The following is a 26455-nucleotide window of genomic DNA, read 5'->3' as shown; positions in this document are numbered from 1 at the left end:
ACAGTTTGCTAATAACTGTCTTGTGATACAGGACGAGAAACCTATGAAACGATTTGAGCCTTGCTTGCACGACTAAACGCACTGCGTAAACCAGCAATTCGCCATCTCGCTTTTGCTCCGCCAGCGTCGATTGGAACTGCGAGCAAAATCCTTCCAGTACACACAACCGCTCCCCTTCCGTGGCTCGTATCAAATGTCCTACCAGCAGCAATAGCGATAACCTACCTCGTTCTATCAGCAGAGTAAGTATGGCAATGAAAGAATTAGGTCAGAAACATTCCTTTTATATTAAGCGATGAAATGTGTAAGACATTTATGAGTGTTGAGATGACGTCTGTGTTAGGGAAAGTGTTGCGCAAATTTGTGAAAATTGTTTATTTTTCCCTATTTTTTGCGGAATTGCATATTTTTCAATAGTGTGTATTTTATTAACACATACTCTTATAAAAAAAATGAAAATTGCATTTGACGTAAACAAAGTAACGAGTCGTAAATAAAGTAACGACTAACGACATCAGATATTAGGATTTTACATGCTATGATATGTAAAATTAAATATTGTGACTCTTTTGATGTAAAACTTAGGCTGAATGACCTACGAAAAGCCGAACATCTCACATTTTTACATGTAATTAAATGTAAATTTATGTGAATTGTGACGCTCCTTTTATGTGCATCTGGCATGACGTAAAGTTACACGAGTTTTTTTTGCTGTGCAGATAAATTTTATAACAATTCCATATCAACATTTGAATAGGGCTAATAAGATTTGTAAACAAACATTTGTTTTGCTGATTTCTCTTAATTTGTTATAATTTCAACACAAAAGACATTCGAAATCGATTCTACAAAGGGTAAAGATGTTGATTCATGTGTATCTTTCATGAAATTCAACTCGACAGCGGAATAATGAGCGAAATAAGTTTGTTTACAAAAATCTCATTAGCCCTTTTGAAGAATTGATATTGAATTTTCTACTGGCAATTCTCTGAATCGATTGGTGTTCGAATCATGCAAATCTATCAACAATAAACAAAACGTAAGTGAAAACTTTGACAGTTTTCTTACATTTTCCCAATGGATTTACGAAAATTCAGATTATTCAATAGTGTACAGTTGAAATACCAATTTAACCTTCTTTAGGTGTTGGGGTCAATATCACCCCAAATGAACTTTCAAAATGCGATAACTTTTTAAGTTTTGCACCTAGAAGTTCAATATTTTTTGACTTTTCGCTTTTATGGATAGCAACGATTTTCAATAGAGCTCAAAATTTTCGCTCATTCCTGAAAAGCAATTTCAACCAATTCTATATGAACTGGTTCTTAATATGTTTGTTAGAGTTTCAATTTTCAGTTTCTGGTAAATATTACCGTTTTTCACCTGATTGGTCAGTGGGAATCGGTGCCGAATGTGGTCATGTTTGGCATCCATAGATGCATGCAGAACCGTCATTATAAATCACAGATTTATTGACAGAATACTAACAATAAACACAAACAAAACAAAAATGAGAATGTATATATTAAATTTGTACATAAGACGACCGATCTTGGATGTCCCGGATTACGATTCTAATTCCGGGGGTACAAGAGTATACCGCCGGAATCGACCAAACATGACCCCATTCGGCACCGATTCCCATTGACCAACCAGGTGAAAAACGGTAATATTTACCAGAAACTGAAAATTTACAGTCTAACAAACAGTTTAAGTACCAAATCATATAGATTTGGTTGAAAATACGTCCTAAAACTGATTTTGAAATCGGGGTCAATACGGCCCGCTAGCACCTTATTCGTTACAAAAAGTTAACACAGGTGAAAGTTGCAATCAATTTTTAAGTTGGACTTCTCTAAATCGATTGCTATATAAATGATGTAAATCCATTAACAATTAACAGCGCTACAGTCGAATTTTAGATTTTAGTTTTACACCTAGTCCCAGCCCCATATAGTGGAGTTAAGCATTTCCAATGCTAAAACAACTAGGGTAGAAGTATCATTCTTCGCCCCCTCCCTAATTTTCGCCCCCCTTGCAAAACAATTACAAATAATTCTATCTGCTTTACGATCTGGACCTCCGCTTGCGACTATTATTGAAAAACAAACCAAGTCGAATAAAATGTGAAAACTGCCCTATTTTAAACAAAAATATTTCATAACGTATTTTTAATCGTAAATAAAGTAGTACCTGTAGAGCACTTATTTTCCTGAAAACTAAAAATGGTGACAATTTTTTATCGCCGGGAAAGTTATATAAATGTTGTGAGTAAGCGTTAGAATATTCAATAGTAATGTTTTTCAGCATTGCAGGAATACATGTCAACGCACATCCGCGATTATTACCTTTATTCAATTAAGTTTGAACAATTTTAAAACGTGGCGAAAATTAACGCAAGATGAAACTCAATTCTAATCTTCGCCCCTGGCGAAATCCCATATAGCGTTCTTTTCTTCGTATGGGTTTCTATCTTCGCCCCGTTCCACAGTGGTCCCAAAGTAGACTATTGATTTTAGCTAAGTGATGTCTTTAAGGAAATTTCTTGAAATAAAACGATTTTTCTTTCAATCACATCGGATCGTTGACTAATAGTGAGTTACGAAATTTATTTTCTTCAACAATTCAGATAGAAAAATACTCACTTCAATTAAGTTGTACAAAAACTTACCAAGAAGATTTCTTTCGGAAACTCTTGGTTTTCAAGATACAGGGCGTTGTTTGTGAAAGGCCCCTCAAAAACAGTTTTTTTTATCATAACTTCGATTATGGAGCTTCAAGCGATTTCTGATGTTCTAGAAAGTAATATAGACGGCTAAAATAGACAATTTTCTAAAATACCATAACCTGTTTTCGCTTCGCTTTTCGCTATTTACAGAGCTATTCACTATTTCTAAGGTCAACATCTCTAAACCAAGTAAAAACGGATAAACTACTTGGTAACTAAACGAAAGTACCTTTTTTATATGCTGGAAAAATAAGAGCGCCCCAAGACTGCTCTCTACCTATTCAGTTGCAGTGAAGATAATCAGATTCTGCAATCTATCTTTGAATCCAGCGCGGTTATTTTCGATTTCTAAAATATGTTATTAACAATTCAATTAAATTATATCAATAATAATTAGAAAACCTTTTACAAACGTAATGTTTGGTGTTTTACGAATGCGATTCTAAACAGCACCGAGCAGGTTTCTAGGCTCTCTCTGTAAGTAAGACAAAACCTATCAAAATACAACCTCTCCATACATTTTTTAAATAGTTTAAAGAGAAAAAAGCCAAAAATTAATTCGTTTGGAAAGCCTTATTGAAAACATATACAACGGAGTTTCTGTCTGTGATTAAGGGGTTTTATATATTAAGGTGCAGGACAAAAGGGAAAAAATTTGAAATTTTATGAAGGTATATAGCCATATTTATATCAAATACTTATTATACGTTTAGCGTAGTACAATGTCTAATTTGCAAAACCCACTTGTGAACATGATTAAATATTAATAGGGTGGATGCTCCTATAGTTGGGGTGTACCAATAGTTTCAGTAGTGGCTTATACGCCTAGCTAAGGTACCAACCATCAACAAATATTTTTTTATCGATTCATCGCACTAAAATTATGCAACAATAAAAAATTTTATCCTTGAAATTTGCTCATTTGTTGTTATGTTCTTTGAATTTTAAATAGGTGCTACCCTGCACCTATAGTTGATATAGTGTACCTATAGTTGCAAGTCCCATAAGAAATCAATGGGATTTGCAACAATAGGACCAGAAATTAGCGATTGCACCACTATTAGTACATCTTTATATTTTTCCTATGAAGTAGGGATTGAAAGCTTTCGTTTAATGCATTAACATTGCCCATAGGTCTATTCATCGATTTTAGCAGAAGTTTTCCTTACATCCACCCTAATTGTCGAAGTTATAACCATTTCCACAAAAGCGCGTTTTTCTCTAAGAGATTTACCGTGACTACGATTGCTGTATAACAGCTCAATTGAAATCATAAAAACAAAAATAATCATGGTGTCCTTGAACTATACATTGTAATTTTTTTATTTTTGCGAACGGGTACGATTTTTCCAAAATATCCACTATTTTTCTATTATCACTGAGAATTTTTTTTTAAGAAATTCATAACATTGATATGAAAACTTTGACGAAAAAATGGAATCATTCAAGGACACGACAGTTAAATTATAAACAATTAAAAAAAGAAATTTGACATCGGTTGAAAACATTTTCGGCAGTCGTAGTCACAGCAAAGACGTTTTTGGAAAAACATGGTTTCGAGATAATCACGTGCAAAGTTTCTAGTATATACCCGGGACCTCATTAGGGAATAGTGAATACGCTAAAATGTTGGTTCTACTGCTTGGATATTTATAATAATTTGGGCAAACATTTTTAAGAACTTTGTACTGCCGCTCTACGTATAATTGTCTCATGTGTATTGGGAATTCCATTGCACATGGAGTATTTTGGCGTATAATGATAAGAAAGATAAAAGAATAGTTATTGTTTCGATTTTTGGATGTACACATATATCCTTTTAATTTAAGTCAGCATCTGTAGTCATTTTGGGCATATTCGAAATATTTGAACGAAATTGAAATTGTTGCTCCAAGTCAACTACCAAAAAATATATCTGTTTCATTCATGATTTACATAAAGAATATCAGTTGATAATTCCAAAATGATTTTTAAAACATATGCTTGACATATTAATTTATGTATCCATTGCATCTGCTGCAAAACCGGAAGCAAATAAATTTTTAATCCTGTGCAAATACGAAAATGTAGTGAGAAGCCTTGGGGTGTCTTGATTTTTCTAGCATTTAGAGTATTTTTCTAGTAGTGCCATTTAGTTAACGAATGGTTTGTTCGTTTTTGCACGTTGCTATTCTCGTTCGTTGGCGCGTACATCGCCTTCCTTGTTCGCGCGAAATATCGAGAACACTCTTATGGCATATTTGTTTTTGACAGTGCACTACACCGGTGTAGTCGGTGCTACACTCATTCAAACTTGGGTATAATCAGTCTATCTCTTTCTTTGCACTACACCATTGTAGCACCAAGAAAAAACGAAAACGCCATTAGTAGTCCATGCTCTTCGTGCATCCACACTCGCGTGTGCTCTTCAACGCCTTTCTCGCTTGGGAGATAACAAAGCACACGAGACTTTGCAAGAAAAGCTTCCTGGATATGCCCTACATACTAGATGAAAGCTTGGGTTTCTCGCGAGCATTCCCACTCGAGATTTTACTTAACCCGGGTGCGAACGATAAAGAGCGCTAGGCATGCTATTCGTACACGCTCGCGAACGAACGGACTTGGAGTGCTTCTCGCTCGTTTCGCAACACAACATAACAAGACTATAAATACAAGAGCTTGTAAGTTAACGTATTATTTGTTTAATAGTTAGTTTTTGAAAATATAATCAGGATTTGTCTAATCTTTTCTCGATTACCAATTCTGTGATATTGTAGCATGATAAAAGTCGTGAAATTGTGCGTGGGCGCACGGGGGCGAAAGAATAGAGCAAGAGGGTGGCGAAGATTAAATTTTAGGGGGACGAAAATTGAAACACGTCTTGATTTAGAATTATGTTATTTTTTCGTTAATTTATTGTTTTAAATCACTTTTATTCAGTATTATTGGATATTATATGATACGTGATGAGAATGATAAAATAAAATTAGTTAGAGCAATTCAAAATTGTTGAAATTCAAAGTTTTTCCGCAAACAAATGCTTTAGGGGGGCGAATTATAGTACATTTACCCTATCCCAGAATTCACAGATCGGAACCTGACTGGAAAATTTGACAAGCTACCGCTTTTCCCATTGTGATAGGAGCACCAGGCCACAACCCCCAGCCATAATTTATCCTGCGGAAGCTTTACCCGATGAAAACATTGCACACATCGAACAAAAAACCGTACTGCAATATGTGTGAGTAGGTTGGTAACACACCTCCAAATCACATAAAGCTACCACGGCCGAAGTCAACGAGAGAGAAAGTTTTCCTTCAGCAGTGAGAGTGATTTCCACTCGCGATTTGATGTGATTCTCTGTTTTGTTATCACTTTTTTTTCGAGCCCATTTTACGGTCTCTGCTTTTGCTATACAAGCGGCGAAGGTTCTGGACGTACACACAAACATAAAGTGGGAGCCAACAGCTGTGCAGCGGCATAAATGGAGACGAGTGATGATTTACGCCGGTGTTGCATGTTATGTAAGTGAGAATCGTGCTGTCTGCCATACCTAGTAGTATAAGATATCTAGGAAGGAAATGAACTTCACACCGTTTACTTTTTCATAGAATTGAGTATACCTCGTCCGATTATTCAGTTATTTTACAAATCCACAAGGAAAAAATATAGAATGCATACAAACTTATTCCCCATGATTTTGCAGGTGATTTAAACCGACAACCCACAAGGGAAATTACATCACTCCACCATGCACTGCTAATCGTAACTTGCACTTGTTTGCTTTTCAATTACCACCCGTTTTTCTCATCTCCAAATGGAGCCATTTAAAATTATGTTTGTTAATTAAACGTATGTTGGGGTAACTAGACCCATTTCGGCTCCTCTATTAATTCTATCAAGTTAAAAACACAGTAGTTGTAAATCTGTTCAAGATAAAGGACACTGAAAATAAGAGCATCCGATTAAAATGTTTGCTTCACTAAAACACGAGTAGATTACAATTTTGATGTCAATTTTGTGTGTACGGAATCAAATTACACAGTGCTTTCAAATTCTGGTAACTTTTTTCCTGTAGGCGTTTTCTGTTGAAATTTTGGATGAAATGAGTTCAATATGTATTGTTCACAATGTGTAAGTTTCACTAGCAGTTCTGGAACCGTTGTAAAAATGGAATGGGAAGAACATCAGCAGCATAATCTAATTTTGCGCACATATCTAGAAATTCCAAGTGTCTCTCACCGTGTCATTAGCAAGAAGCTGAGAATGGTGCAATCTACGGTAACCTGTTTTGAACCAGTGCAATGCAATCAACATTTGGCCGTCATCAGGAAGGAAAAAGTAGCCAAAATGGATCTTCGTATGGTAGACGAGCCTTTATTCATCTCATTAGTCAGGACTTCGCACTCTCGCACTATTTCGTCGATAACTCCACTTCGAGTGACTGGATTGCGCTTAAATTGGTATCATCATCTTTGTTTCGATCCTAAGGCCGCTTACAGAGTGGCGGCGAGAAGCTGAGCTGGTGCTGGTACTGACATTAGAATGCGAGATGCGAGAAACCTGCCTGCAGCAAAATAAAGGGATGATGTCAGAGTGAAAGCGGGCAGTCGGCGCAGATCCGCTCCCTAAGGGTGCTTACAGAGTGGCCACAAGAAGCTGAGCTGGCGCTGGAACTGGCATTAGAATGCGAGAAACCTGCCTGCAGCAAATTAAAGGGATGATGTCAGAGTGAAAGTGGGCTGTCGGCGCAGATCCGCTCGGCGCCGACTGCCTGCTTTTACTCTGACAAGCTCCATTTGATATGCTGCGAGCAAGTTTCTCGCATCTTAATGTCAGTTTCAGTCCCAGCTTAGCTTCTCGCCGCCACTCTGTAAGCACCCTTAGACTGCTTACAGAGTGGCTTTTAAAAGTGATCCCAATAGTTCAGTGATAGACGCGGCGCGAAAACTGCATATTTAGGCAAAACTTTTATGCAAGATGAAATAGAATGCAAAGGAATTGTAAAGCCAAATAGGCACTAAATGGCAGAATGCAGTGGGGAATTCAAGTGCTATCTCTGGATTCCTTTTTCACTACTCGTTATAAGTTCAACGTCCCTGAGGGAGTTGGTAAGCAGACAATGTCCAAGTTTGCCAAAAATGCATGATTAGGTCTCACGATGGCCTCACACTTTACTGGTCGGATTTAGCCTCGTGCCATAACTCGAAAGATGTTCTGGAGTAGTGCAAGGCTAAGAGGTCGATTTCGAGCCAAAGAATGTTAATCCCCCGAATGTACCGTAATTGCGATCACTGGACATACTGGACCATCATCTAGCCGATATTCCGAAAGCGTCCAAAGAAAGTTAAATCGGTAACAGAAATGAAGAAAAAATTAATTTTGACACAAAAACCAATTGGCCCAAACGTTTTACTAGCCTTTATTATCAATTTTAAGACGAAGGTACCGTATTTGGATATGGCTATGTAGTACAGTTGATTAACAACCACCAAACACACCAGTCACGAAATTCTGCCGCTGTTTGGCCAGCGCAAAACGAACCACAACACAGTACTGTTATTTTGTGTGCATTGTCTAAAGAACAAAGGAAACCGTTCGATCTACTTTTACATCTGCCAAAGTCCCTCTAAACAAGAGTAGCAAACAAGCAAAGTGAACGACAGTTAGTGCGTCTAGAACAAAAGAACCATTGTATGTACTCCTGCCATCATGAGTGAATTTGATGAAAAAGCGCTGCTTCGACCCAACACATCGGTTGTTGACTTGAGATTTTGTTCTACACGACCGAGTCTCCGTGAGCTGGAGCATTTTCTGAATGTGAACATGAAGCTTAGGCTTAAGGACGTCACCTATCTTCAATATCATCAACTGCGCAGTGCAGTATTGATATCATTCACCACATTAGACCTAGCAAAGAAATTCGCTTTACAGAACAACCTGAAACACGTGATTAAAAGTGACAGTGTTGAAATGAAGATCCCAGTGTACATAGAAAATGATTTTATAGATGTGAGACTACATGATTTATCACCGTGTACTCCCCGTGAATCAATTACAAAATACATGTCGCAATTCGGAGAAGTGGAATCCGTTACACCTGATACTTGGAGAAACTTCTTCCCGGGTACTCCTAACGGTGTTCTTGTGGCGAGGATACGAGTGGAAAGACCTATTCCCTCCCACTTGACTATACAATTCAATTATAATGGAACTAACATTAATCAGCCCACGCTATGCACCCACGAAAGGCAGACACCTACGTGCAAATACTGCAACCAGATGGCACATCAGGGAACACCTTGTACGGAGGATGCTGAGGAGAATGCATCACAGCCAATTCCCCACACACCTTCGGAAAACCAATCCGAAACACAGACTTCAATACCATCACAGGAACCACAAACGGTTACCAATTTTGCGGCAGCTGTTCAGGCCATAATAACAACTATAAAAGCAGCATCTAATGCTTCAGAATCAACTGTTAGCACCTTCGACGAGGAAGCCAATACCAATGACAGCAGCTTTACTCTCGTAACGGCAATAAGAAAGGAGGAACATCTGATCATGAACATGTAGACACCATCGATGGAAACAAAAAAAATGAATCGACCCACAAGATGCACTAGGCGAGCAGACAAATGGTACCTTACCACGAAAGAAGATCTCCCCGCGCAATAGAAAGTTGCGTGGACAAGACCCGAAGGATACTTCATAATATTTTCATTTTTTTCTTCATTTTTATTTTTACATATTGTAATAATTTAATAGACCCAAGGCTCCGTTAAGTTACCACAATGAGCCGAGTCAAATAAACGAAATACAAAAAAATGGCATGTAGTTGAATAAAACCAATACATAAAAGGTTAACTAATATGTTATATTTTATTCCCGGAGATTTTGAAAACGATCGATTGAACGGTACAAACCTTTTCTTGTGATGTATTTTCATTCTGTACACCCTTTAATAAGGGATCGTAAACACATATTACATAACATTGTAAAAATAATAAAAATAATTCTGTGAAACGCTCCTGTACCTGCGAAGAAGAGATGTTCGAAAATTCAAAACGATTGGTTCACAAGATTTTAAGTTACAGTGTATTTTTTAGAGGTGCCTCCTGAAAATTCGCTGTTACTCACTCATTTTTCAATATTTTGCAATGAGATTTGAGGAAAATATTGTTTGAATGTTGCATTATTATATGAAAATTGACTGTATAGACTAACACTCTTCCCACCGCACAGAAAAAAATCGAGAGCGATTTTTTTCACCAAGAATACCTTGACACCCCTCAAAATAAAGATACAATTTCCCACTAAATTTCTTTTAATTGGTGTTAAACTGCCTACGGATCGGTTATATGGTTCCAGCACTGTGTACTCAATTGCTCAGTCATATATGAAATTTCCTTACACGCCGGAGCTGAACATTTTTCAAAGCAGGAAGTACTGAAATTTCCGATATTGAAATCGTACTATTGATAGCATTTTTTTTCAAAATACATGAAAAGTCGAGATTTGGTGTAATCTGGAACAGCATGTAATAAAACAAAGGAATAACAAAAATCGATGTTTGGGCTGCACCTTTTTGCACTGATTTCGCACCTTTCTGTCAAATAATTTTTGTTTGGGTTTTGACGAACTGGCAATAACATATTTAAAACTTTTTGGTGGAATCATGATTATTGTGGTAGCATAAAGGTTTGTATGTCACGGCAGGTTCGAATCCTGCCTTTGAAGGGAATTTTTCACATAAATGCTTTTATTTATCTCACCATTTCGATCTGTTTTCCCCGTTGAAAATAAATTACATGGATATATAAAGTGCTGTAAGTCACGAAACAGTAAGTTTTCAATTCACTCCGTATGAATTTATTGTTTTTTTATTTATAAGGAATTTAAGTCCAGTTGACACTGAGTCTCAATGAACTATGACTAAACTACACATAATCAAGCTAAAGTGACAACAAACGGTTTCGAAACTGTGCAGATCTAATGATGAAGTCGAAGATGTCGGTAAAAAGACAATTGACGTAGCGCATTTCGTATGGATCTGCGCTGGACGGCTTAAATTGTTTGGCTCTATGTTGTATGGTAGGGGAACCAAACGACGTTTACGAATTCCAACCGTGAGCAATATAACGCTTTGAAACCTGACAATTACAAGGGACAGCCCTATGGGGTTGCGCGAACTGTGGACGTAGGACTACGCTACTTAGTGTGAAATATTTAATGTTTCAGTATTAAGTATATTTCATTCGTACAGTTTAAATATAACCAATTAACATCGAATGTTACATATTGAACCAAAACTTCTTGCTTATCAGTTCAGTAGGCGATCGCATCCGATTTAAATTATTTGAGTAGACTTGAAAAAAAAAAGACAGAAAACTGCGGCCGAAAAGCAAACTAATAGCTGGCACTGTTTTAAATCTTGATGGGACAATCTCAACCTTGAAAATAGTAAAAACTTTTCCATTGTGTGAGGTGAGAAACCCGGACCGGTGAAGCGAATTCAAATTTTAGGCAACATAGTCATACATTTCGTGTATGGAACAAGCTTTCTAGTTATATTTTGCTATTGCTGTAACTTTCCTAAAGTAGACATTTAAATGTAGCGAATGCAGTGGTCGTATTCATATATCGAAGCACGTAGAATATTGTTTTAGTGGAATCAAATTACACAGGCTGAGTGGAAATGAATCACGTGGAATCAATGAACGTAAATAATAAACCTTCGTTGCGCTTTCCATCGATTCGCGTAACTTTATTGCTAAAAAGTTTTTATCTGTGCGCAACGAAAGCACAGATTGTTATCATGGACGCATGCAACCGTTGGAACAGTGAGTGCATCGTACCCGTACACGAATAGAAGATAGGTACCAAGTAAACTTAGTCAACGCTAGTGACGAAGGTTGGGAGTGAAAGAGACAACTAGTACCCCGACGCTATGTTAACAGTGTTTGCATATGTAGCCCGACTGTACAAGCCACGTGCACGTGTTTTATACGAATTTATGCGCTCATGATTATACATAAAATGTGTGCTTGAAGTGAACACAGCACAAAAGAAAGCATGGTGATATTGCTGAGCTGTTCCGACCAAATCTGTTACTTAAATAGTCGATGATGACGTCATTCATAGAAGCGTCATCCATTTAGGTACCTAAATCTATCGTACTTGACTTGGGAAGCGTTACCAAATGCGTGGTATTTTGACTATGTTATACATTATTTAATTTTTTTAATGCCATGATATCAAAAATTTATGGGGTTATCCATTGGAATTTATTCTTTGGAATATTTCTGAAAATTTAGATTAACTGACAGTCCAACATGAAGACACCATTGCTCAACAACACATAAGGCTTGTTAAATCAAATCAAAAAGTGTGTAAATCCAAATACCGCTGATCATTACATGATAATCATCGTCGAAACCATATGTCGGAAATCCAAGCTCATTCAATTTCCTCAACAAACCATCGCCGACAAAGTTCCATAGAAGTTGTGACAACACACCACCTTGAGGACATCCGCAGACACTCAGTTTCCTTATCTCTACTTGTCTTATCGATGAGCACAGATGTCGGCTGCTAAGCATTGCGTGTATCCAGTTCGTGATATATGAAGGTACTCCATGACCTCGTACTGTTTCCAAAATGGATTCGAAAGACACGTTATCAAAAACATCTTCAATATCGAAAAAACTCCTAAACTTGATTGCTTTTGTGTAAAAGCTTTTTCAATGTTGTAGTCATAATTGTGTAACAGGGTGGCAGTAGACTTCCCCCGCTGATATACATTGTGCATTGCATGCAGCGGGAGCTCGCCCAAGCTAACATCCCGAATGTAGTGGTCGATTAAACGTTCCACTGATTTGAAAAGGAAGGAGGTCAGACTGATCGGTCTAAAGCTCTTTGCCGCCTCATAAATGACGCGGCCACCTTTGGGAGTGAATTTAACAGTTATTTCCCGCCACGCTAATGGAATGTATTCTGCTGCAAGACTACAAGTACGAACATTTTTCAAAATATGCATCCTTTTTGTAGTAGAACTGGAATGGTTCCATCCTTTCCCGGAGACTTATACGGAGCAAAACTTTCAATCGTCCATTCGATCGCTTCGATTGATACAATTCTACGAGCAAATGCCCAAGAATTAGAACTACCTGAAAAGAACTCAGGGGCAGTCGTCAGTGATGGCTCCGTACAGCCTGAAAAGTGTGTGTGTGTGTATGTGTGTGTGTCAAAAAGACAGTTGAGTACTACATATTCGTCAGACGAGTTACCAGTTCTAACTGACATGATAGTCTTTCGATTTCGAAAGTAACTTATTTTATTTACTAGTCTCGTTGAGACTCGAGACATTTGTGCAGAGGCTTTTCCAACTACTTCGCTCAGAGAATAGATACTGTATGCTTTGCCAGCCAACCTAAACGCCTCCGACCTGTCCCTGCGTCTGCGATTCCAAGCTCTTCTACATAGCTTTTTGGATCGAACAAGATCGGTATTCCACCAAGGTATAGTTCTCTAGAAGCACACATAACTCGAAACGGACAAGCCTCTTGGTATACTGCTACTATGAGTGAGCTTATTTTATCCACGACCTCATCCAAGTCACTTGGAGACTCAATCGTCGGAAGATACCCATGAAATTTAGTCGCCAAGCCCACTTCGTAGAGGTCCCAGTTCGTAGATTTGGGACGTTTAAATAATCAAAGTCTGTACTTATGATCAGCTAACGACGGTTCGAGGTCGTTTAGTACGAGCCAGTTTGCCAACTCATGCATAATACCGTCGAAGCAGAGAGTTACATCTAACACCCCTTCTCTGCCAGCTCGTGCAAATGTTTCCTGCATTAGGTATGTGCAGATTTGTACTACTTAATTATTCCATTAATTCGGTGCCTCTCAAATTGATATCTGAGCTGCCCCAGATTATTTGGTGGGCATTTGCATCACTGCCGATTATGAGAGGAAACCTATTTCTGCCATAGTATGATATAACCCTTTTGAAAACATCAAATGGTGATGGTTCATTATGCGGAAAATATGCCGAACAATAGACGTTTTTCTTGTTTATGTTGTCAACAGTCATATTTACCGTGACAGCACAAATATCGCGAGTTGTGAGGTCGGATATAAGACATGCGTCAATAGCACTATTTGCAAGTATACATGCACGAGGCATTTCACGTGAATCCCGAAAATTTATCGTAAGATGGCTGAAATATAAGCGTTTAAAACCTGACCACTTTTCGTTACAAACCATTTTTGTTGAATTTGCAAAGTGCATTCCCATATAGAAAAAAAATGAGGTAGTCCTATGTCAAAAAAATAGAAATAAAGATATATATATATATATATATATATATATATATATATATATATATATATATATATATATATATATATATATATATATATATATATATATATATATATATATATATATATATATATATATATATATGTATATATATATATATATATATATATATATATATATATATATATATATATATATATATATATATATATATATATATATGTATATATATATATATATATATATATATATATATATATATATATATATATATATATATATATATATATATATATATATATATATATATCGCAATGTTTTAATAAACATGAATATTCGTTACCTTGCTCTCAATTTAGTAAGACAAAGGGGATTTAAGCTCACAGCTACATCCAATTTTCAGAGATCGGGAATTTGACGTTGAATTTTTATTTCTTCAGTTGTTACGCCGATTTTTAAAAACGGTTTTATGCAATGAAATGGCAAATCTTTATCAAATTTCTCAGAAGCTCCAATTATTACTGCGATATGCTCCTTAAACCGAATTTCCAGTGGGCTCTTGTTTTGTCCAATATAAACATTATCGCAATGAGAACATGATAATTTGTATATCTCAAACTCGCCCAGTAATTTTAGTTAGTACTTCCTACTATCGAAGAAAGTGTGAAAAGTGAGATTCTTATTCAAAATTTTCAAAAAAAACATATATTTTTTTACGTTTTTGTAAGGTATAAATGTTTACTATTTTGTGTTACGCGGGTTTTTGATCCGCGCATCAAAGAGGATTCTACAGCACATTGTTTGAACCAGTACTCTGGCCACCATGAGACGCTCTCGGCTCGAGGTGCTTGCCTCAGATAGATACCTTTTCGTGGCATTATACACGTTCCCAGTAAGCTTCGCGTTGCACTGTGCATTACTCGAGTAGGACACGGTTGTATGAAAAAAAATTTGTTCCGAGCAACTTTTTTCCCATTTAGCTCCCAGAACAACTCTGCAAATTTTAAGCTCGATCGGTGAAATTATATTTTTGCGCCCACGGTTTTAAGTTTACATGGGATTTCGTATGGGGTAATCATCTTTTGCAAAATAATTCGTCTAAGAGTCGCCTGTTACCTCCTAAAAATAAAAATATATCTTTATAGGAAATTTTTTGTGGAAAACGTTATTAAGCAAAAACCGAGTGATGCACTGATGATTGATGATTTTTTTTCCAAACCCTTTGACCACTATGTATGTTTATCGGAAGTGAAAAATCCATAATACGTCTTAAAACAGATTCAATTAAGGGGGTGGAGATAGCGTAGTTGCTAAATCGATTGCCTTGTACGCAGCTCACCTGGGTTCAGTTCCCAACCCCGCACATAGTGTTAGAGATTTTTCTAAAAAGGTTTCTCTAACCCGACAAAGAAGCGAATGACCGTAAGGTTAAAATATCTATAATCAAAATAAAAAAGATTCAATTAACTTGTATTTCACCCATCCTTTTCCAAAAATTGAAATTGTAAGCAAAATAGAGGGCTTATGAAAAAAAATCAAATTTTATTTGGAAAAATCATTTTTAATTGCATAAATAATACTGACTTTCATAGTACGCAAAACATAAGCTGAAAAAGCTTTTAAATAAAAAGAAATGACATTGCTGCTACGGTTCATGAGATACTTATAAAGGATTTGTAAATATAAATTATGTGAAATATGAAATAAACAGTAACACAATGGATAGCCAAATACGCGACAGATCCCAAAACCATAATAAAATACCACCAAAAGGAATGATAGCCGCATTCAGCCTATCAAACTAAATATATCTGATTGCATATATAGCATCATAATGCCTTATATCCCTGATCTAGACATTCTGGCGCGTACGCACCAAGTAATATAAAAATCAATATTCGGATGTTCTCTGGCTACAACTTGCCAAATTTTATATGAACGCATTAGCAAGCACCACAGTTTGTTCTTGGCCGTAGAGTGAATCGCATTGCTGCAGAAAATCTGGGAGTCAAGGTAGGTATTTTATTTAATTTTTTGTCTACTGTTCAGTGCCTAGATAAACAGTTGAATAAATTGACACGAAAGGTGATTTATTAAAATATTTCCACCTCTGGGTGAGAGTAACTTTCAAAACCTTCACAATCCGGAACGCCCATGTTCATGTGGTCCACGCTGGTAACTTCGAGCTGCATCCCGTTGCTGCACTGTATCTTGAATCCGTTAAGAGTGTCTAACTGATTGGCACTACGATATACGTATGATTCGAATACGCTTCCGTTCACCGCGAACTTGAACTCATTTTCGGTTAAAGCAATTGCCAGTTTGAACTGCTGATCCAGTACAAATGGGAATCCCCCGAGACGTTCTTCTTCCCGGCGGAATCTACAAAATTAATCGAATAATAAGTGGGCACTTTCAATTATTTCATAAACCATACTCACTCCAGGGTCTCCGTGTGTGAATTACGAACGACCACATAATGTGGATCAAAACGTGGATTGAAGTGTAGAGCCTGTCGTTTCGACCCATTTTCCATAAAACGAATGATGAATCCACCACGAGGATTTCCGAACGGTATGGCGGTTATAACGATAACATGGCCTAAACAATAAGCAGATTTTAGATTTTTTTTTTCTAATTTTATGTTTAGTTCTGAGTGATTCCTTACTACTTTCTATAACAAAAGCATCCTCATTTTCTAATATTTAATATATTTCTTTGTAGTGTCCACAAATATAATTGTGCTACTTGATTTTTATAAACTTTGCAACATCGTGTCACATGCAGCTGAATGCATGAATAGTAGACTGCCAAAAAAAAGTATTTTAAAAAACTCAATCGGGCAACCCCAGGAGTCTTTGCTCCAAATTTGAATATGTGTTTGAAGTTTGTATTACTATTTCACATTTCCACCGCTAGGTGGCAGTGAATATGTCAGTTCATCACTGCAAGTAAACAAAAGAAGGATAATTTTATTGCCTCCAACTTTTTCGAAAGCTGCAAACCAATCCAACTTCCTTAGGAGAAGTTATTAAACTTTTAGTGAAATAATGCCTGAATCAGTTTTGCAGGGGGCCTAACAGCACATGGCCGTGAATCAAATGATTTTCACGAACTAATAACTAGATTTGGGTGAATGTTTGGAAAAGTTAATGTTGGCGCCCGCTATGTATTTTTGTGTCTGGTACTATTCTTATAGATAATTGGATTTGCACATGTACAATGGTTTCGTAGTCAGAGGGACTTTTATTTATATCAAACTGCAAAAATAATATGAAAACAGGAACGGATACCTGAGTTATTTTCGTAGCTATAGTATAACAGCATGCCGATTCTAAGCAATCACTTCCGCGCGCGATTTATTTATTGTTATGATAACTACTGATTGTGCCAAATAAGTCCCAAATAAATATAAAAAACATGAGATAGCTAATAATACTATAGATCTGAGTGAAAATATAGAATATAGTTAATTAAAACAATCAGGCATTGAATTGATCAAGGAGAAGCATATGCAAAAATTTCTTCGTGCTGATATGACCGAAGGAAATTGTTAACTGGTTATCCATGCGTTTTCCCCATTTATTGCCACGTGGATAAGTTTCCTTGTTGGTCAAATAAGCACTAAAAACAGTGAAATTAATTTGCTCAGTCCAAAGCAATGTCAGCTCGATTGGATACGTGTGGATACGTCTTACCTTACAATGCCATCAAATCAACGAAAATTTAATATTGCATGCGACAAAATATGTGCGATTCTGAAAATAATGAGATGAAGACTAATTTCCAATAAAATAAGAACAGAAAAAATAGTTGCATGACCAAAGTGACTGCACTGTTGATGAATCACCTAATAAAACTAGGTGATAAGAGACGCGCTGACCACCTCCCCAACCCGAAGCGAACAGTTACTGTGTTTGGACAGCTTACACACTAATGGAATCAGCAACGGCAAGGACCAAAGGTAGTTCAAACTGACCTCAGGTTGGGGAATGGGGTATGATATTTTACACGGAGAAATATTCTGAAGAACACTAGAGAACTTGTATATTCACGTTCGCGTAGACGCATACAATCTCATCAATGACCTCCGAAGGATCGAGTCGTGATGGTAAAATTAGCGCAAGATTGTGCAGTATCGCCGGTTCCAAACGTAAGACCAACAGTTAACTGAACCATGTATAACATGGCTTTAGTCATATAAATTTAATATTCAAAAAAAAGTTTATTTATCATTTTACGTACAAGAAAGTGAACCAAATGTTCGAGCACGTATCTTTAACGTAACCTGAATTAACCCAATTATTTTATAAAATTGAATTAATACGGCCACACCTTCCATTCAACTTCCCTGACTATTTTTTTTGTATCTGTCAAAAATGCAAACACACAGTGAACGGCAAGTTACGGCGGGTAGCCTAGAACAAAGTTTTAATAGCCTACCGATCGCCAGCATCTAACTTAACCCGCCTAACCGCCGTTGTGGAGGGGGGTTATATGGACAGGTAGCCAAATCAAGTCAATGTTTGTTAAATTTAGAACAAACTTCACAGAAACCTGACCTACCAAGTATTAAAAGGATATTGAAACCATTCGGCATTCATGTCTGTCGCTGATGTTAAATTCAGCATGTAGAATATAAGGTCTTTTGAGGTGTAATTTTAATTTTATTCTGAAAATGGTGTTACATAATGGTAATTGAACCTCATTCAGATATTTTACCGCAATAAGTAGGGATCATGACAAAATGGTTCCATCGGAACGGCTGTTGGAAAATAGAATGTTTTGGTGGGTGAAATGAACAGGTTGTAGTGGGGCATATGACCCATCTTGCTACTCCAAGTACCAAGCCTCAAAATTAGTCGGAACGCTAATCTCAAGTTGCTATATCTTCACTGTTCTCCAACAGAACCTCAAAAGTTTAATCACCCATGGATAATCCCAAGTTTGTAAATATTTTTCGATGTCACAGGATATGCAATACTCTCATAGTCCGCTGGGACATCAGCATTGCTCAGAAAATACTTTCCAACGCTAAGCTTTGCGTACATACAGGACATTTTGCAGGAAGGTGTTAATTTTACCACCACCACATGTTCACGCTATAAACATATCTCATTTTTGGACATGTTTTGAAATCAGAAATAATGTTTAGAAAAAAGTGTTTAGAACGCAGTACTTCCACAAAATATGTACAAAACATGCCTAACCAGAAACATGTAAGGTGATTGTAGTATCTCAATCACTTATTAGTTAGCAAATAATGACTTTGCTTGACGTGTTCAATTTACCACCAGTTCCCCCAAAAGCAGTGTTGCCACAATGAAATGTGTACCGGGAGTTGAAAAATCTTTTCTATCTGTACTCTTCTATAGAAAAATCTGTACCGGATTCTGTACCCAAATAATAACAAGATTGTTTTAAACAAAGTATTTTTATACATATTTTTCATTCGGCGAAATCAAACCAGAAATTCCGACTGAGTTCAAACCAGTCAGAATTCCGGATGAGTTAGATTTGGTAATGTCAATATCAGCTCTAGCTCAAATTCTCGCCGCCACTTTGTTTGCAATCCCTTTGATTTGCTGGAAGCAGGTTTCTCGCATATCGCATTTTAATGTCAGCTTCAGTTCAAGCTCCACTTCAGATTCTCGCCATCACACTGTCAGCTGCCTAACTCAACGTTTAGCTTCTGATTACTGGGATGCATCGCAGTGTTAAATTATTTTAGCCTGCTGTCATGTTAAAAAATCTGTACCAATCTGTACTTTTTTTTACAAAAATTTGAAATCTGTACCCTACAGAATCTGTACCAAAAACCTGTAATCTGTACCTGTACCTTTCTAGATAGATAAATCTGTACTTGTGGCCAGTGATGGCATTTCACCCTAGTGATGCACTGGCGCGTAAGTGTGATGCCTACACAGAGAATACAATGATCACACACCACAGAAAAAAATAGAACGCTCTTTCTTTCGGAGCTGTAAAGACCGATTTCAAGTGTGCGCTGGTGTTGAGGTAGTTGGGTGCGAGATAACCGTGCTCTCTTGCTCTTTAAATTCTCTGTGGCGCGCTCAGATAAAGTCACCACCGCGCGGCCCAGAGTCGCTGTGGTGTATTCACTGGCGTGGTTTCACTGGCGTGTATTCACTGGCGTATGATATTTGGTTTGTTTTCGTCTTACAAGCGGCATTGTGAGTGAGATTGATTTGATTTGCACAGATTGTTGCGTTGTGTTGTGTGGATGGTGGTGGATTATTTCAAGCTTATATGATTTTCTACTGAAGATTTCATACAAGTTGCTTGGTAAAGCAAACGAGTTTATAAAATATTGTTACACTACCTGCAAAACTAAAAGTACTCGGTCCTTGGAGCAAATTGGGAAAACTTTTTACGTATCATCGTATAGAGAGTTTTATAATGACCAGAGGCACCTGATGTGCAAACTCGTGTTATAAGTATTAATAGTTTTATTATAACTCAATCCTACAAGTTTAAAACGAAATCTTAGATTTCGTCGACAGGCTTGACATATTCAGTAAAATTAAGTATACGCTTGTGACGATAATTAATTTACATACAACATCACAATTGAGCGTACACCCGTTATTCATTTGTTTATTTGTTTATTATTTTGCGTGGAAATCGTTTAAACAGCAAGCGAAAGCGAATGTTTCAAGAGCATGGGAGCTACGACCGGGATTCTGCGCGTCAATGAGCGAAATAAATTGGCTCAGTTTCGGGGTCAAGAAAAAAGGCCACTAGTGTTCACGCTTATTTTAAATGAACAATGAATCTTGTGTTCCATAAAAGGATGTTATAAATGGGTCAGCAGCAACAATGTTTATTATACGTATTCTAGATTTTTGCGTCAGTTAGTATGTTAGACCGTAATTATAATGCACGGATTCATTGCACGTAATATCAACAGCAAAACAAAGTATTAGGTATCTGGTAGTATCTGTCGGAATCTCTGTCAATCTCTATGAATTTTTCGTACTTTCAAGTAACAAGTAAGGTGTTTCCTCAAGTTTAAACAAGCGATTTTTGTGTGACAAATTATTCCTCATCATAACTTTCTTGAATGAGGTGTTTTATCAAAAAGGTAGTGTTGGGAAAATATCAATGTTCACAACAGAATCTTTTCATCGCCGATTTTCTAATAAAAAGTTCACTGATATAAAATATCACTACGGAAAAAATCGTCAGTGAACTTCAAGAGTGCCGATGATTGGGAACATTATTCGGTTCAAGCAAATATCGGAAGAAGAAAAGATCGCTGCGAACTTTTATATCAACGAAAATATAGAAAAAAGTTCGCCTTATGAAAACATCTTGCACGATCTTCGAACAGGGGATTTCCGAGGGATTTCCAAAGATTCCAAAAACCTGTAGATTAACATGATATAAAAAACTACGTTCTATAATATTACGGCGAAAGCTCAATAGGATAAATCGTCAGGCTACTTTAGTGTCAACGAAGCTTTCTTCAGAAGCCATCGTGTAAAAAAAATCATAAATCGACAGAATTAAAATGGGAAAGAATTAAAATGGTGCTTGAATGTTGTTAAAATGGTGCTTGGTATGTTGTCAAAATATATATATGGAAAAAAGCAAATTCTGGTATGGTGGCCGGTTCTTAACAACCCGTTGTTTGTATGACCGAGTATGAAAGTTATATATAGTTGAGCTAATGTATCTATAGTTGCATGTCCCATAGGAGCCGTAATTAGCAATGGCTATATTAATGATACATGGTAGTGGTAATGGTACAAGAAGTTTCACATACATAAATTGGTTAAGAAACAATCTTAACATTTTTTTAATCATTTTTGGGATTAAATGCTTTCGTTTAATATATTGACATCGCCCATAGAACTTTTCATCGATTTTTTAGCACAATTTTCACTCAAATATTCTAGTTATCTGCACACATACCAAAGATACGTTGAACGATTTCCCATATTTGCAATTAAAATTCTAGGGCAGTTCATAAGACACGTAGAACAACTTTCAACATTCTGCTTTCATTGCACTATATTATGAGTCTAACTAATGCTATCGTTGTAATGCAGTACAAGTGTAGATTTTCAAAAAAAAATTGTATTAGAATTAGAACGAAATATTTTTTTGTATCGCTACGTCGCTCGAGAATAGCCAAAAAAGCGTAAAATATTTGGCTTTTACTGACCCAAGCATGACTAAAATGCGACTCACACCTTAAGTGCGGAACTATTAAACTATTATGTATTTACTTTGTTAACATTACTAGAGCATTCGAAATTGATAAATTTTGAGAAGAAAATGGAATATGTTGAATATAAATAGCATTATCTGATATAATATTACTAAATATCCATAAAAACTTATTTCATCAGGAATCAAATCCTATATTTATGTTTATCAGAAAATTTGAATCACCTAATTGGACTAAGAATGAAAATCACGGAAGTGTACTCGATTCGAAGTGTATGCATGAATACTTACAGGTGAATTGATTAATATATGTATAGAATACGAAGTTTACGTTAATTTTTGGGATAAACGAAGATCGTATTCCTTTTTCGGATCGAAATGAAAACAAAAGCACATCCTCACGTCACGAAATCAACTATAGGTTCAAGGTTTACACAAGAAGATTTTTATTCGGTGAGGTCATAAACATCCTCTGATACATAAACTTAATATTATAAGTTTTACAAATTATAAAATCACGGTAAACAGATAAACGTTCTTTGGAACAATTTAGTATGTACTGCAAAGACGGTGGATTTGCCATTTTGAACTTCTTTGCTATACTCGTACCCGAACATGTTAGGTTTTAATTTTAATTCTCTCTCTTATTATTCCATCGCATGGAAATTCGAGAGAAAACGAACTAATTTATTTAAATGATGGCACAGAAGAAAAATGCCGTCAAAAGATTCCAGAACTAATTATTGAGGGGTTACACCACTATAGAGCACGAAAAATAGGCATATTTCGGGAATTTATCTTGACACAATAATGAGATGAATCGAGATCTTGTTTAACTTTCCGGCAGTGCACGCTGCTCTGAAAATCTAGCGAACCCGTCTTAAAGCATCAGCGGCTGCTCGTTCAGTGGGCCATAAGCGCTACGTCCAGAGGGTTAATGAGATATATAACATTACTTTATTGCAAAAAATGATTTATTCGAGTAATTTCGTCACAAGATGGCGGCTGTGCAGCACTTTCCCGTCGGGGAATTTTTTTTGGAAGGGGTCTACGGCCGGAACTCTATGTCCCGTAATTTTTTATCCAGAGCCAAAAAACAAAGCCTTTTAAACTTCTTAGAACGACAGCAAGCAGCATACGTAAGATTTTTTCTATGTCTTTATTTTTCGCGAAATGGCACATTTTTTAGTCGAAAAACGCTGAAAATGTGTTAAAAATCGACACAAAATTTGCTTATTAAAAAATTATGCAATGAAAAAATTAAATCCCACGTACATCGCTGGAGAAAGTAATCTTGAATATGCTGTAAAAATTTTAGTCTGATCAAAAATCATTTGTTCGAGTTACATTTCCGGCCAGATCAAAAAAAAATTATTTCGAGAAAAACACGGTTAACGTTTTCAGGATACTCGAGGTATACATAAGAGGCGTTGCGAAACAATTTGAATATTTATTTTTTGTTTTCGCGATTCATTTTTTGGAATATCATTTTCAGCATCCTAAAGCACCAGTAAACAAAATTCAACCAATAAATAAAAATTAAATGTTTTAAAAAATCTACAGTGCTGTAACCCCTTGAAAGCACTGTACCGGTCAAATAGAAGCGCTTCTAAATTGGCACGTCATTATTTTTAATAACGCGCTACAGAAAAAAAACAAGTAACAATGTGAATTCTCGTGAACGTTATCTTGTTTTATGTGGACTTTATCTCGGAAAAGTTGGACATCGGATAAGCCTCTTTTCGCGTGAGTGAGAGAGAATTACAATGCCTGCGTATGATAATAATCGAAAACGTGTGTAATACCAGGACATTACTTGTAATGTATCACTTTACTTTTTGGCGTCGCCAAATTCGCAATCAAAATAAGTTAACTTACCATTGAGTTATTCAGTCGAACAAAAAATAGGCCGTTCCTAATGTGGATGTGCAAATCCCGTCTTACATCTGTTATACGATTAATCTGATACTACAGATCATTATAAAACTTTGTTTATACCAGCCGATACATTGATACGTAACACGTTTTCCTTGTTTGCCCCTAGGCTCGAATACTACAGGTTTCCCACGGTAGTGTAACAACACTCTATAAACTCGCAAGCTTTACCAAGCAACTATGAAATCTTCAGTAGAAAATCATATAAGCTTGAAATAAGCCACCGCCATCCACACAACACAACGCAACAACCTGTGCAAATTAAATCAATCTCACCCGCAATGCCGCTTGTAAGACGAAAACAAACCAAAGATCACACGCCAGTGAATACACGCCAGTGAAACCACGCCTGTGAATACACCACAGCGACTCTGGGGCGCGCGCGGTGGCGAATTTATCTGAGCGCGCCACAGAGAATTTCAATAGCTCTTCTCCACACTCTAGATCGTTCCAGTGTTGGGTGCATGAAAATTTACCTCTGCCATCAACGAAAGAGAAGCGCTCTCGTTTTGCTTGCCAGAGTGTGGGGAGTAATTTCAATTTCTCTTTACTGCACAGAGGATAGGGACATCACTGCTTGTGGCATCACTGCCTAAAAGTAGTGTGGGTAAGCACTCGATCGGATGTCTTGAAATATAAATCGCCAAAAGGGCTAATCTTTGCTAAACTCATAGAGCTGGTCCACTATTAAGATTTAATTTACGTGACGAATGAAAACATATAAGTCACGTAAATAAAAACAAAAAACCAATTTAATTTTTTAGACGCCCCATCTGAGTCTACTAACACACACTGTTAGAAAAAGAGAAAATTACATTTGACGTAAACAATGTAGCGACATATTTTTCTGTCTGATACTACGATTCTACATGTTCTTATATGTAAAATTAAGCTTTGTGACTTTTGTGATGTAAACTTCAGGCTGAATGACCTAGGAAAAGCCGAACAACTCACATTTTTACATGTAATTTAATGTAAATTTATGTGAATTGGGACGCTCCTTTTATGTGCATCTAGCAAGATGTAAAGTTACAAGATTTTTTTTTGCTGTGCAGTTGGTGAGAGACCATAACTAACCATAAATAAGTACATGAAATTCTTCTTATATCGTACAAACTTACCTGGAAGGAACGGTTTCGGAACATCGTTACTGAACGAATTGAACGTTTCCTCCAGCTGAATTGCTGGAAACGGGGTTGGAAAAGCTTGGCGATGATCAATTTGTATGATTTGCTGGATATCCTTGAATAGTGATATGGCACGGATTTCCGATAGTGGCGCTCGGAAGGTGTACGTACAGTACGGCTGTCCGTTGATAGCAATATGGAACTTGTCATCGCCTACTAGTATGTATAATTTGAAGAGTTCTCCTAGAATCGGGTCGATAGTAAGCCATCGTTATCATCTTCATTTTCCCTAACTTACCTGGCGTTATAGGATTTGGTGCAGTTAATTCGTTCAACCCGTCATGACGTTCCTCAGGACCCCACCCACCTTCAATTTTTGAATTCCGTACAATTATATCCTCTAAGAAGCGAACCGAAAAATGAAGTATGTTATCGGCTTCTTCAGACTTGCCCGATAGAAAGTTAATGTCTATTCTAAAAAGAGAGAATAAAATTAGGACAGTGTGTGCTTAGGTCTACAGCTTAATAGAACTATACCGCTCGGCATCATCAATAGGCCTTGCACCGATAACGAATATCTGACCGGGCTCGACAGTGCACGATATATTACCAGCAAATTGAGTCAACATTATGGCTACACAGACACACCAAAATTTGTTCAACTGTTACCGCGAATGATTTCGCTGGAACTGGGCTAATTCGACCGTCTCACGATATCTTATGCAGAATCGATCGAAAATGATAATATCCAACTTATCTGGTTTGCGATTAAATGAATGATTAGAATTGACATTCGCGAAACCAACCAAAAACAAACGTTTTCGTTCCAACACTTGCAAATCAGACAGATAACCTCAGGTGTACTGTTTTCAACTGTGTATTCTTGGTCTGTGAGTCATGTTGCCTGTTATCAGTCTCCACACTGAACAATGATAAGGTACGGTTTATCGATGCCATCTATAAGTTGGTGAAAAAAACCGGCTTAAATCTGAAAATGCAACATTTACGAAATTTGATTCAAAATGGTAATCTATGTCTGCTATTTTAGTTAACGTGTGATAAGATTTTTTGCGTAATAATGTGGTGGTGGCGGGCTGTTTTCGTTGAATTCACCAAGCTTACTAAAAATCTGGATTGTAGTTGGTTGCTCAATAGACTG

General features: G+C 36.8%; 3 protein-coding genes across 4 annotated transcripts in view; 1 reads left to right on the top strand and 2 right to left on the bottom strand.

Moving 5' to 3' along the window:
- The window catches only part of LOC131676155 (scoloptoxin SSD558), a 431501-nt gene that overhangs the window by 254459 nt on the left and 150587 nt on the right, over nt 1-26455 (bottom strand). The window lies entirely within an intron of this gene.
- LOC131676189 (inhibin beta chain-like) overlaps nt 6168-26455 on the top strand; it is a 40675-nt gene continuing 20387 nt past the window's right edge. Inside the window, exon 1 of the mRNA XM_058955312.1 lies at nt 6168-6231. Within this exon, the coding sequence (XP_058811295.1) occupies nt 6192-6231 (40 nt within the window). The 5' untranslated portion in view covers nt 6168-6191. The remainder of the gene's footprint in view (nt 6232-26455) is intronic.
- Nucleotides 16039-26150, bottom strand: LOC131676178 (32 kDa beta-galactoside-binding lectin lec-3-like). 2 transcript variants are annotated; one of them, XM_058955305.1, is made up of 5 exons: nt 25834-26150; nt 25595-25765; nt 25291-25539; nt 16480-16639; nt 16039-16420 (listed from the first exon to the last, which is right to left on the bottom strand). In XM_058955305.1, the coding sequence occupies exons 1-5, from the start codon at nt 25844-25846 to the stop codon at nt 16132-16134; spliced, it is 882 nt and encodes a 293-aa protein (XP_058811288.1). In that variant the 5' UTR covers nt 25847-26150; the 3' UTR covers nt 16039-16131. The 2 variants fall into 2 exon arrangements, with proteins under 2 accessions (XP_058811288.1, XP_058811284.1); XM_058955301.1 differs by having other exon boundaries at nt 25595-25770; nt 25834-26148.

The sequence above is a fragment of the Topomyia yanbarensis genome, chromosome 1 (assembly GCF_030247195.1).
Source record: "Topomyia yanbarensis strain Yona2022 chromosome 1, ASM3024719v1, whole genome shotgun sequence".
Classification (NCBI taxonomy): domain Eukaryota; kingdom Metazoa; phylum Arthropoda; class Insecta; order Diptera; family Culicidae; genus Topomyia; species Topomyia yanbarensis.
The sequence above is the reverse complement of the archived record's forward strand: the minus strand, read 5'-3'. Positions and strand labels throughout refer to the sequence as shown.

Bases quoted from the DNA above. Each gene is read 5' to 3' on its own strand.
- LOC131676178 (XM_058955301.1), bottom strand. From the start codon at position 25,925: ATGTTGACTCAATTTGCTGGTAATATATCGTGCACTGTCGAGCCCGGT. The intron at 25,771-25,833 runs GTATAGTTCTAT...CTCTCTTTTTAG, and splicing joins CCTATTGATGATGCCGAGCG to AATAGACATTAACTTTCTAT. The intron at 25,540-25,594 runs GTAAGTTAGGGA...ACCCGATTCTAG, and splicing joins ACCAAATCCTATAACGCCAG to GAGAACTCTTCAAATTATAC.